This window comes from Scleropages formosus, chromosome 21 (genome assembly GCF_900964775.1).
Source record: "Scleropages formosus chromosome 21, fSclFor1.1, whole genome shotgun sequence".
Classification (NCBI taxonomy): domain Eukaryota; kingdom Metazoa; phylum Chordata; class Actinopteri; order Osteoglossiformes; family Osteoglossidae; genus Scleropages; species Scleropages formosus.
Window position 1 is genome coordinate 21141497 of NC_041826.1, and position 13765 is coordinate 21155261.

A 13765-nucleotide genomic window follows, 5' to 3' on the forward strand; every position below is an offset into this window, starting at 1 on the left:
TAGGCTTTTGTTCAGCTGAGCACTAAAGCGGTTGATTGAAGCAATTAATTCCATTACCAAATTGATTTAGTCCTCTCTCAGTGGAATCCTACAAACTCAGGGCCCTCTTGATCAAAACCTCTGCCTGGTACCATGAACAGAATCCCATGCTGAAGAAACAACAAAGGTGTTGGAGATACAGGGAGCACCAGAGCTTTCTCACTATGGTCACCGTTTGTCATTGTTCAGACAATCAGAACCACTCAGCCCTCTATTAAAGCTATTCACGCTTCAGCCGGACGGTGGATGCACTGCACATAGTGTACCGAGAGACGTCATTAGCTGAAGTTAGTAATCCGTGCTTTGAATGTAGTTAATGTACTTAAACGCGATCATGACTGCATGGGGAAAGTTACTGACTAAACTCAAGTTATCATTTTAGATAGTCTTTTATATAAGGTCTCACAGCAACCAAAGCCTTTCTTTGCAGTTCATTGATTTACTATTTGTTCTCTGTTATCCATCACTAAGCAAAGAAGGAATATACAAATGGCTTAAAAACGTCCAACACTAAATTAATTTTTGTGTATTAGCTGTACATCACATGAAGAAAATCTTCTGCTAAATTAACACAGTAGATGTAAATGTAAATGCAGGCTGATTTGCCTGTTAATGGGTAGAACCTGGATAACACTGACTATAGACACAGTAGATAAAAGAAACTACAACAGGATTAAAAAAAAAATATGCAGAGTTCATATATCAAGCGGTTCCAAAAATGAAAGTTTTGATATCTGGGGATTTTTTTTGATTCATACTTTTTAAAAAAGCCCTAGAAATTCAGAGAAAAACATGGATGGCACATCAGCATCTTTTTATTGCACAGAGGAGCTAAGTACTTATAAGACCTAAAAGGCTAAACAACTGAAAATGCAGGCAAGGTAAGTTCCCTGTGTGGGGGAAATATAAGGGCCTCATCAGCAAGTAATGTCTGCAGAGGCATTTAGAAAACTGGGGGATATGGAAATTGTCTCATCTTCTGTGTGCTATGCATCAATTAACAGGGCTGATGACTAAGGATAAACAGGATAGTGAGGGAGTAATGTGGGGAGCCATCGAAGTGCCACAGAACTCGTGTCTCCAGCTGCTCCAAGTGAGGGTTACTGTACCCTGCTAGCTGATGCTCTTCTCCAAGCACATTTACTCTGTACACAGATGGTCCCTGTTATATAGAACTCTGGTATACAGTAACACCCCATGCAGCCATTATAACATCATTGCTGACATTCATTTAGTCATTCACTGAATTTTGTGTTCGGTATGTGGTCTTCGCTGCTGTGCACTTTGTTTGGCAAATAGTGTATTTTTTCAATGCTTTTCACCCATCCTGTCTGGGGACAAAAAGGATGCAAAGGAAATGCATTTGTTTGTATGGTAAACAGTAAGTGTTAAGGTGGTTGGAAGCTGGTTGATGTGGGTCAAGTTGATGTCGATGCTTCTCTAAACTTGCCAATGTTCACAATAAGAACAATTATGAAAAATGCAGACAAGCCTCTGCAACTGTGCCCTCAAAATTGTAAGCAAATTAAAGTTCATTATTGTTCCACTGTATTTGTGTTTTCACCTAATAAAATATAATATTACAGTGACCCTGTTTAACACTGTTTCAGTGAGTGCTCCACATTTTAGGAATGTATGCTAAGTGCTACCCAGTGTATTACTCTACTGTACTTTACTGTATTATAGCTATGTTATTTGTGACCATATCTTCCCTGTAAAACACATTTTTCTATTTCCTTTTGTTATTCATCCTGAGCATCTCTAAAAGTTGACTGAACAAATTCTAATGTGCCCCCAGAAGAATATGAAAAGTCGCGTAGGACCTTTGCAAGTAATATAGCTGTAAAAAATTGTGATGGAATAGTAACACTGTCTCAAGTAACACAATGGAACTGCTCAGCTAATGGGCAGCATGGTGAAGCAGTATTTGGGTAGTGAGTGTTGAGGATTTTTACTCAACTTCCTGACCTCAGAGGTGCAGTAGCATCATGTGACCCAGATTTGAGACAAAAATGGAAAGTCTTACTGACTTCTTTCAAGTTCTGGCAATTAACCACCCAGTGTTAAATTTTCTTTTCAGAAATCAAGGCATGAGATAGCAGCTACAGATTCATCCAAAACTCTGCTGACAATAAGTGCAACTAAACAAGAAAAAAGGTATTTACATGTGACAGATAATGTTTAAATGATTCACAAACAATTTCAGCACTTGGGAAAAACTGTCACAATGTGTTCAGTAGCATCTTTTTTTTCCATTAGCAACAGAATAGCTCCTGTGATCAGATGCAAGTGCACAATGTATGATTTCTCTGGTGTGCCAGAATACTACATACATTTGTAGTGTTGGTCTTGTCCATTGTTAACAATAAACAACTTCAGTATTCCCAAAGTACAGTTTCTAATGCAAAATGCACAGAACTGAATAATCTAAATACAGGTGGTCCCTGACTTACGATGAGGTTACGTTCCGCGAAACCCACCGTAAATCGAAAATATCATATGTCGAAAATGCATTTAATACACCTAATACACACCTGCGTGACAGAGTGGGAGATGCGGATCACTGCCGCTGCCCAGCATTGCGAGAGAGTATCGCACTGCATGTGGCTTGCCTGGGAAAAAAATCAAAATTCGAAGTACAGTTTCTACTGAATGTCTATCGCCAGCTCACCCTCATGAAGTCGAAAAAAATCATAAGTTGAACCATCATAATTCGGGGACCACCTGTAAAATGGTTTTTTTTTTTTTTTTTTTTACAGAATTCTTTTAACAAAATTTAGAAGTATACTTGGGGCAGCAGGTAGCATAGTATGTAATGACATAGATTTCCAAATCTGAATGTTGGTAGTTCAAATATACTGAAACACTGCTATAGTTCCCTTAAGCAAGGTACTAACCCTGAAGTGCGCCGCTGAAATATTTAGTTTTATAAATGGGTAAAAGATTGGTTTTCAGTAAAGTGGCAGCCAAGCTGTCAATAAATAAAACACAAAAAAATGAACAGTACTACTAATTTGGTCACAATGTCTATGTGTCACAGGAGCAGAGTATGTTATACAAACGCAATTATTCCAGAAAGCCTCCTGAGTGAAGCTGCTTTGATGCGGGACCCAGCGCTGCCCAGTACAGTGGTGGACGGGCATCGGCAAGGGGACGCTGCCAGAGGCTGGGGCAGCCGGAAGGGGCTTATCTCTAGCGGCCAGGCAGCTAATCCTGGAGATGCAGGCGGTGCGTAGCGGGCAACTGCACAGGCGGCAGCAGATGTAGGAGAACGATAAGCAGACTGGCATTGCAGATGATGTGCATGAGCTAGGTTCGCATTACAGTGCCTTCTGATGCAGACGTCCTTAGCAGCATCCTGTGATGGTCATGCTGAATTAGTCAGTCTGGGGGGGGGGGGGGCGGTAAACGAACCATTGGCCAAAGTTTCTGACATCAGGAGTTCACACATATAGTCCCCCTTGCCTGTTAATGTCTTTTTAATTGGGTCAAATGTGTTGAATAGTCTGGATTTTGTCTTAGAAACAGTTATCTTATTTTAAATATTTAGTAGATACTACTGAAAAATATAACGGGAGCTGGATGACAGGATGGATGTTTCCGCTGAGGGAGTATGTCATTGGCTCACGTCGCTGTTAATCACTGACATGGTCCACTAGCGGAATAGTATGGATTCACACTATGGCTGGTTATTACAGATCAGGAAATCTGTGACATATTAACTAAACAAATAGTTTAAACAGTTATATCTGCCTTGGTATTGTTCATTATTTGAAAATTTGCCTTAAATTCATTAAGATAATTTGGTTTTAAACAACACAGAATTTAATTTTAACAGTTGACAATTTGAAGTCAGTCTTTCCATTTTTAATTTTTTATTTCAGATTAATATTTGCATTTATTTTCGGAAAATCTGACTCGGTATTATCTTCCTTTACATGAGTCTTTAGAAATAAATCTACTTTTCAGATTCTGGAGTTCAATGGAAGACTGACTTTACCAGCCTCGATTAATATTCAGTAATAACAGGGATTGTGGATTCATACATTTTGAATTAGGCTGAAGAAACACATAGTTTTATTCGTTGAGCATTGTAATTAAATTTTTCCAGTCTCCCATGACTTCCACAGAATTAAACTTCTTCACCATTTACTTGGACTGAGCCCTCAGTATTAAGGGCCTAGATCCAAAGGAACACTCTGAGATTCATAGTATAATGCTTGGTTAATTGCTAATGTTCACTTTCACTGATTAAAAAAGGCATTTTGGTTTAATATGTACCGAATGCCCCTCTTCTAATGCTTGTGTTTTTGTCGCTGTCAGCACATTCTGCACATTCAATCTGAAGGAATAATGATGTTTGCTGGCCTTACGGAGGGCAATAAAATGGACCCACTCCACTGATTTATTCGGGGATGACATGATGGCAGAGGCACTAGTGAAGAGCTCTGTCTTTTCTTTCCACTCATACAGAACCTAGACAGGCCTATTAAAACTGTGGTTGTCTGTAACAGGACTTTTGTTCTCCACTGCAGTACAAATGGGACAGTTCAGTTTTGGGAAGAACATTCAGCAACATTCTTTACCAGCTCAATTGTCATCAGTAGTCACTGTCCAGTGAATCCCCTCCCTGGCCCCATTCATTGAAGAGCTACCTGTTCTGCCTAATACTGTGGGTCAACAGACCAAGTGGTGATGCTGTTCGTTGGCATTGACAAAATTCAGTTTTATTAGCCCCGCAATATCAATACTGAAGCTGAGGAACAATGCAGAATAATGTCTTTTTCAGCAGGACAACAGCTCAGCAGAATATCCTGCTGAATCCCCAGGGCTGTCACCAAGGAGATGTGGAATGTGCACAGCAACCTTGCCGTAACATTGCCTTAGACAACAGGTTCCCCTCGTCTCAGGAAAGTGAATCACAGCTGTGCGTTGCGTTAAATCTCCAGTGTCCTTGGTCTGGCTCGCTACCCACACTACCCTGAAGACGCATTATGGGCTGCATTTCTTGCTGTCCCTTCCTCTGGCAGGTATAAGTGTCTCTCTACATGGGGCAGAACTCCAGTGGCAAAGCACCCAGCGACAACGCGTGCCGCAACCTCTGGCCCAGGACTGTGTGGCGGTGGTCAGGAACTTGCCCCTGCCTCCCATCAGGAAGCCTTTAGCCATGGAAGAGTCATCCTGTGGAGATATTGCCTCTGGAGCTGCCACTCAACTGGAAGCCTCACCCCCTGGTTAGTGATTTTAGCTCTTAGGGTAGTATTCCGTGTATGTTCATTCTGGATTGGCAAGCAGCACGATAAATGAAAAATGAGATGAGAACTCCATTGGAAAAGAAGTAACCAACACAAACTGGTAATCTGTAGCTTTACGGAGAAACAAAATGAAACCGAGAGATTGCAACTGGTCTACCTGTCCCGTTGACTGTGGCCTAAAATTTCCCATCCTTTTTTCTGAATCCAGGTTTGTAACACAATCTCAGTTGTTCTTGTATTCATTATTAAGGATACAGTTTATTGCTGTTACTGTTATTGCTGTCATTCCCTACCATTAACAGGCAAAGATGTCAACATTCTGCTGGAGCGATCAGAGGGAACGAACAGCTTGTCCAAAGATGATGACTCACTGCTACACCCAGGAACACAGACCCAGAATTCAGAGGACCAAAGCCAGCAGGATTTGACCACTGAGGTATGTGGCCACAGTATGACAAAGTATCTGAATGAAATCTTAAGATGAGAGAATATATTAGAGTCCAAAATGAACACTCCAGGGTCATGTTTCATTAATCCCTGGTTCAGATTGTGGCTTTGTCAATGGACTGTACCACACACCTTTTGTTGCTTGTTGTACGGGTATATCAGTCACAGTGTATTATGGTTTGAGTGCTAGCAGCAAGGTTATGTTTCGAACAGGCAGAAGGTCAACGTTTTCTAATTGCTTAACATTACACAGAAGAGAGCAAGTCTTTCCACCTTTCTCTTAGAAATTCTGAATCTGTTTTTCAGACACAAATTTCCTATGGTTCATAAAAGCTGTTAGACATCGTTGGAGTGAGCAGGTTCTTGAATGAGCTGGAAAACACACTCAAATGTAGCTGAATATAGTGTGAAAGAGCATGGTCATGTCTGAATAGAAACACCATTTCATTTCATTCAAGGGTCAGTGAGAGAAATGCGCAGCTATTTAGAATCAATGGGACAAAGCTTTCAGAATGCCCTTACAGTATGTCCTTCAACAGCAACCATAATATCTCAGCTAATGTTGGATAAAGCAGCTCCTCAGTGTGACTCAGGATGAAGGACATGTCTGCTCACAGCTCATTACCTCTAATTACCAAATTCATTTGTTCATATTTTTTTTGTTTTTTTAATTAATAGCATCTTTGCTATTGTAAGCACTGTGTTAACCGACGTGTGTTTGGCTATATTATCTCGGGTTGATTTGCTGTATTTCTGCAACATCCTTCTTCCAGCAGGGTGGCAGGAGCAAGTCTAGCGGCCTGTACTTTAGTGATGGAAAGTGTCGCATTGACTACATCCTCGTCTACAGGAAGTCCAACCCTCAGTCTGAGAAAAGAGAAGTTTTCGAGAGGAATATTCGAGCAGAAGGCATTCACATGGAAAAGGAGGTAAATGTTCAAGTCAGAGTATTTAGGGCAAGACACTAAAGAAATGGATATAGAGAAGGGACACTGGGATGAGTGCAAGCAGGAATTGTGCTGAATGTGGCTTGTGTGTGGGCAGTTGTGTTTCTGCTGACACTGATTCAGCAAGGGCAGGATCTTTGCCATCCTCTGCAAACACCCGCTGTTGCAGTTTCTTACTTTTCTCATCAGCACGTTACTTCATTTTTTTGCACTTTTTTTACTGTGAAATTTAGCCTGCTTTTAGCCTGAGAATATCAGCTGATAGGTCCAACTCTTTACGTTGACTTCATTGTTGTTTAGCCGAATGCAATAAAGAGAACCCGTGTTCTTCTTCCCAGTCTTCCATCACCAACAGTGACGTGATCTTTGTCAAACTGCATGCGCCATGGGAAGTGCTGTGTCGTTACGCAGAACTTATGAATATCCGGATGCCTTTCAGGTGAGGATGACACCATTTGTAAACTCTGATGAACAACTTGCATACTTAATCAGTTCCAGTACAATGGTCACCCTTCAACTGTGATGTAATGCCACACCCTGTGTACCTATCAGCTCTATCAGTCTCAAAGCTGTACATATCTGTATTAATCTTTCAGAAGGAAAATCTATTACCTACATCGACGGTACAAGTTCATGAGCAGGTCGGTGAAAAAAGGTCTGTTTGCATGTGCTATACAGAGTAAGATGTTTGCTCATTGATTATGTCAGTTTGTGCCAAGAACACAGACCTTGCGTTGTCGTTGTACTTTTGTGCTCAGGATGGAGAAGAGGATAACCAGGTTTCGTGGATGGCTACCTCGCAAGCCCATGAAGTTTAACAACGACACATTGCCTGATCTGGAGGAGAATGAGAGTTTCACAGCCCCTTTCAGCCAACAGAGGATACACCAGTGAGTCTCTCATACAAACACAAATTTTCTCCACGGAGATAAATTGACACAAGTGCAGTTATTATGCACATATTCATTTTTACCCATGCAGAACACACACTGTTTGTAAATCCATCATTACATAAGTGCACACACATCTTCCTGATTGCAGGTAAGACACAGATGCGCGGTTAAACACCTTTCTGTTAGTAACTAAATTCCTAAATGTAAGCTAAATAACATACAAGTTACACATGCTAGTTGACATGTGTAACAAATTAACCAGGCCAGCAACTGTGGTAATCCATGCAGTTGTATTTCAACTAGTAGGCATTATCAGACAGCAATATGTGTAAAAAAAAAAAAAATACAAAAATATAAAATCTCACCATCATATTCAAAGATAATTCCAAACACAAACAAAACTTACACTATAGAAGGCGTTACTGGTCTAAAAAGTCATGTTGATGCTTTTGGTACCTAGCTAGCCATATGCTGTAATTTTAACTGATCTGCAGCATTTTTGCAACATTTCTACAAAGTTAACATGACACCGTTTTTCCATTTTCCCAGTTTCATCATTCACAACAAAGACACCTTCTTCAGTAACGCGACGAGAAGTCGAATCGTTCATCATATTTTGCAAAGAGTAAAATATGAAGAGGGCAAAAATAAAATTGGTAGGTTTCTGCAAACTACAGTGGGGCTTCTTTCTCATAAATGACCTCTTACAAATACAAACTAACAGAATCTACAGGAAAATAAACAGCAGGCAAATGAACTTGCGCAAGTTTTCAGTTGTGTATCTGCCTGGCGGAGAATTTGCTAACTGATCTGGTATATTTGATGTGACATCTTCCCCTAGGGCTCAACCGTCTCCTAAGCAACAATTCCTATGAAGCAGCTTTTCCCCTGCATGAGGTAACAAACAGAGTTAGTGTGTGAGGGTTTGAAACACACTTTTACTCGGTGTACACTCCACCATTTAAGTATGCTGTGAATGTTCAAGATTGCAGCTTAAATAGTAACTTCTCTTTGGTACAGTCACTAAGTCCAGAGACTGGCCGCTGGGTGATAATGCTGTGCCACATGGGCCAATGGCAAGGGGTGTGGTGGTGCGGTGGTGCAGTGGGTTGGACCGGGTCCTGCTCTCCGGTGTGTCTAGGGTTCAAGTCCTGCTTGGGGTGCCTTGTGATGGACTGGTGTCCTGTCCTGGGTGTGTCCCCTCCCCCTCCAGCCTTACGCCCTGTGTTGCTGGGTCAGGCTTTGGCTCCCCGTGACCCTGTATGGGACAAGCGGTTTAGAAATGGGCCAATGGCTTACAATCACACCAGTTGCACACAGTGGACAGTCTTAGAACTTACTGACCTCACCTTGTGCTGGACATCAACCTGTCCAATTACTGTATTTATTTCTTTGGCCACTTGCAGGATGTAGCAATTCACATCATTGAAAACCACACCTGGAGGTGGAGACCATCCTGTGAAAAACAAATTCAGTAAAAGAAACCAATAAAGATCACTCAGTTGGCAAATGAATTTAGAATATGTGTGCTTGTCTGCATGTCCATGTGCATTGCTTTTTGTAGGCACTGTAAATGTCAACATTTGTTCACAGTAAATGTAATGATTTTGCTTATGCAACTGATAATGTGCTGGGACTTTGTTTTTTTTTTTTTTTTTTTCTGTTCTGTGATCCATTAAGTCACAAATGCAATTTAGCAAAAAGTAACAGATTAAATGACACTTCAATAATAAGGAAATATAATACAACCACCTTCAAAGACCTAAGCTTGCAGAGCTGTATTGGTGTCTAATAAGTTGTGTCTTTAATTATAAATTATCTTTGTGTGGTTCAAATTACCTCCACACCATTATTACATTATTTCCAGTTGCTAGTATTAAGTTACTAAGAGTAAGTCTGGTTTAACGTTCAAAATCAGAACCTGTATTTCTTTATGAGGAAACAGTCATGTTAATTTGTTGTCAATATCAAATCAAGTAAAATAAGTAAATATTCCCCAAACATCTTGATTGTAGAGTGCATTTAGATTTTTTTCTCACATATGTGATCAAATTGCCTGAAACTGAGGCTTGACAGATGTTACAATATTACAAGTTGGAAGTTCTTTTTTTTCGCTGAGAATGTTGCCTCCATTATGCACAATGAATGCTTACTAAATGTATTTTCAGATTCAGGTAATTAATATTTCTGAAATATCCTGAAGTTACAGCTTATATTTCTTTCTGCAGGGGACTTACAGGAGTAAGAACTCAATTCGGACACATGGCGCAGAGAACCATCGGCACCTGCTCTACGAGTGCTGGGCCTGGTGGGGAGTGTGGTACAAATACCAGCCCCTGGACCTTATACGGTACATTTAGAGCCAGCTGTGCTTTTGCCCTTAACTTTGTTGAAGTCTGATTATAGCCAAGGCTACAGCTAATGTTAGTCTTGCTGTGTTTGTCTGATGTAGAGGTAACTTCAAGTAAGGACAGGTTTGGGAAGGATATTCAAAGGTGGGTCTGAGCATATTCTTTTCTTGTGAACTTTTTGTGGCAGGAGGTACTTTGGGGAGAAAATCGGCCTGTATTTTGCCTGGCTGGGCTGGTATACGGGCATGCTCTTCCCGGCGGCCTTGGTGGGGCTGCTGGTGTTCCTGTATGGCGTCTTCACTTTGGAGCACTGCCAAGTCAGGTAGAGTCAACTAACTGCTTTCCCAGCCCAAGGTCTGAAAGACGACTCCAGCCAGGCCAAAGACCGTTAAATAATTAATGCGAGTTCACCTTATGCTTTCAGATCAGTGAGCTGAGATCGCTAGTCTATGCTACTGCCAGGCATAAATGAGTCAGAGTAACCAGAGTGTTCATATGTTAATAGGAATTAAATTAACTTCAGTGGACAAGATTCAGGCCTTTCATGTTGAGGAACTTTAGCTAACTAGTACAATCTACCTGATAGTTTGCAAACGCTCTAAACAAGAATGGTGCTTCCAGGGTTTGACAGCTTGTCATGGTAGTCATTATTGCTTTAAAGAAACTATTTATATTTTGTTAATGCGTTTGTGTGTAATAATTAACGCTAAAGACTATTTGTGCTTTTTCAGTAAAGAAGTCTGTCAAGCCTCCACAATTATAATGTGTCCCCTTTGTGACAAGTACTGTCCGTACATGAGACTGTCTGACAGCTGTATCTATGCAAAGGTAATGTGTGTGTGTGTGTGTGTGTGTGTGTGTGTGTGTGTGAGCAATTCTCAGATTCCTTTCAGCAACAGCCCTCATCATTTACTTGTAGTTTCTGATTTAAATGCACCTCTGCTTAACAGAGTGCAGAAGAGTTTTGTGTTCACCTTAACTTACTGTAGCTTAAGCGAAAACGTAAAACTAACGTGAAACAAAGAAATTTCATAAGCATTGTTTAGCAATTTGTTATTGTGCTTTAATTTCTTTACATCGGAGTGTGAAAATGGTTTGCTTTGGTTGCAGGTCACACATCTTTTTGACAATGGGGCTACAGTATTTTTTGCTGTATTTATGGCTGTTTGGGGTAAGTTGTTAATTTTAACCTTTGCAACAGAGATATTTTGTGAGATTATATTTATTGTACGAACTCAGTCTTTATATGGTTGTATTTGCCCTTTATTTGCATTCTACATTATTCACATGTCTTCAATAATTCCAGACGGTGACAGAAAGAAAGTAATGGTATCATCTGTGTTCATTCCCTAAGAAAAATGGTGAAACTTGATAGTTTATTACGTTAGACAATGAGACTCCAGTCTTGAAATCCCATACTGTTCAGGAGTGGAATTTCTGAATTTGTCTCAGTACTATAGAATGTGTACAGGATCTGTCTTACGGGCACGGTTCGCTGGATTCCTGCTTCAGGCAGGGATGCTGTTTTGGAGTTAAATGTCCTTCAGAACAGTAGGTTTATTTCATAGATTTTCCCGGTGGAAAACAATGTTGATCATATATTCTTTAAAGCTTGGTGGTATGGCTTAGGGGTCCAATTTTGAAGTCGTGAGGGCTGTTCTCTTCCTCTCTGCTTCTAAGTTGTGCACCTTGCATTTCAGCAACAGTGTTTTTGGAGTTCTGGAAGAGAAGACGTGCGGTTCTCGCCTATGACTGGGACCTGATTGACTGGGAGGAGGAGGAAGTATGTGATACAGATTTGTACTATTTCATCTCTGATTTTACAGCTTCCTAGAACAATATAAAATATATACAAATGGATTCTAACACTGGTACAGACAGCATGCTCTGTAGAAACAAGGGTTTTAATCAACCTTTCTCTGGAACATTTGCCTTTTAAGTAAAGTGTGAACCTTTAAATAGTTAGCATGAGCTTAATGCTCTAAGCAAAAGTAAGAGAGTGCAACACGTCTTTTTGCTTTTTCTTTTATAGGAGGAAATCCGGCCACAGTTTGAGGCCAAATATTCGAAGAAGGAGAGGATGAACCCCATATCGGGGAAGCCGGAGCCCTATCAAGCTTTCACCGACAAGTGCAGTCGCCTTGTGGTGTCAGCATCAGGGATCTTCTTCATGGTCACTCTCCACTCCTTCTATTGTTTTGCAGTGTTTGTTAGGGCGATTTGGAGGAAACAACTTCTGATGTATACACAAACATATAATACATGGCTCTGTGATTACATATACACAGGCCCCTCATTTAACAGTTTTCAAAGATGCAAACATTTTCCACCTTATTCATTTAATAAACTATTAATAGGTTTAACTACGTTTTCTTCAGTTACCCATTTGTTATCTAGTTAGTTATCCCTGATGCTTGCGATGATGAGTTTCTACCTATAGCGCATATAAAATAAGACAGGCCTGTGGGAAGATAATTGAATGTAATTTATAATATAATCAGAATATAGGTGTTTGTGTCAGCCTGCTTCCATTAACTACATGGAAGCTGTGCTCTGTCATCTTTCCTTTCTCAGATCCTAGTGGTGATTGCAGCTGTGTTTGGTATCGTGATCTACCGCGTGGTGACCGTCAGCACTTTCGCTGCCTTTGACTGGGCGTTAATCAGGAATAATTCTCAGGTTGCAACTACAGGCACCGCAGTGTGTATAAACTTCTGTATCATCATGCTCCTCAATGTGGTAAGTTCTTTAATGAGTGATCAGCATGTTTTTCATCTGTAGTTCCTCAGATGCAGTGATACATTTGAGACAATATTTTGCCACTGGATCGTAATGTTGAAATCACACATCACTATTTAGCTACATAGGAAACACTTCCCCCCCAAGACACTTACATAACATTTTTAATTGTTAAACTTATGCAGCCTTTTTATGTGACTGAAGTCACATAATAATGTACTCACTGAAACTTGGCAACAATGAAAGATAAGTCTTACATTTATTTAATTGAATTCTCTTCATTTAGATGGTAGTGGTATGTGCTTACGTGTTATGTTGTGTTTACGTGACATGCCCAATAACCTGGACAGTAGTTATTGCTGTATTCTAATGTGTTTTTGAATTTGTGTTTTTGTTTTCTAGCTATATGAAAAGGTTGCCCTTTTTCTCACTAACCTAGGTAAGCCAGGATTGGTCATAATTTCTGTTATCAAATATTCCTGTGTTTTTGTATCTAATGTAATGGTTCTCTGCATTGTTACACTAGTAGCGTACTCACAGGAACTCTGTGATCTTCACAGAACAGCCAAGAACAGAGTCGGAGTGGGAAAACAGCTTCACGCTGAAGATGTTCCTCTTTCAGTTTGTCAACCTCAATAGCTCCACATTTTACATTGCCTTCTTCTTAGGGAGGTACGGATTTGTCTGAATATACGTTATCAAACATGTTGAGTCCTGTGATCCATTTAGGGATTGCTGCCCTTGCGGGTCACATGTCTAACTCCCCAGTCGTTGCCCCCCCCCCTGCTGCTGCAGTGAAGCGTCTCAGGCTTCCTGCACACTAGTTTGCCTTCGAGCAAAGGTGAGATGGATCCCTTCCCTTCCAGGTTTACTGGCCGACCAGGAGCGTATCTGCGGCTCATCAACAGGTGGAAACTGGAGGAGGTGAGTGAAGTGAGGACAGGCGAGGAGATGAACCAGGGAAGTACATGGTTAAAGAGAACAAAATCTCGTGATGTTGTGATTCTGAAACTTTGCTTTTGTATCACTGCTGAACAAAGTTAGTTAGTGAGCACAATGACTGCCCTCTTGTGCCCACCCTCCTGCTGTACGCC

At 40.7% G+C, this 13765-nt stretch overlaps 1 protein-coding gene across 2 annotated transcripts in view; it reads left to right on the forward strand.

Moving 5' to 3' along the window:
* Positions 1-13765, forward strand: part of LOC108920970 (anoctamin-4) — a 31463-nt gene that overhangs the window by 12179 nt on the left and 5519 nt on the right. For both annotated transcript variants that reach the window (XM_029247294.1, XM_018730131.2), the window contains 18 exons: positions 5070-5273; positions 5597-5730; positions 6515-6670; positions 7027-7127; positions 7285-7329; positions 7447-7578; positions 8131-8237; positions 8423-8478; positions 9810-9931; positions 10120-10254; positions 10664-10760; positions 11043-11103; positions 11633-11715; positions 11965-12105; positions 12507-12671; positions 13074-13110; positions 13232-13343; positions 13538-13595. In XM_029247294.1, coding sequence (XP_029103127.1) covers positions 5070-5273; positions 5597-5730; positions 6515-6670; positions 7027-7127; positions 7285-7329; positions 7447-7578; positions 8131-8237; positions 8423-8478; positions 9810-9931; positions 10120-10254; positions 10664-10760; positions 11043-11103; positions 11633-11715; positions 11965-12105; positions 12507-12671; positions 13074-13110; positions 13232-13343; positions 13538-13595 — 1946 coding nt within the window. The remainder of the gene's footprint in view (positions 1-5069; positions 5274-5596; positions 5731-6514; positions 6671-7026; positions 7128-7284; positions 7330-7446; positions 7579-8130; positions 8238-8422; positions 8479-9809; positions 9932-10119; positions 10255-10663; positions 10761-11042; positions 11104-11632; positions 11716-11964; positions 12106-12506; positions 12672-13073; positions 13111-13231; positions 13344-13537; positions 13596-13765) is intronic.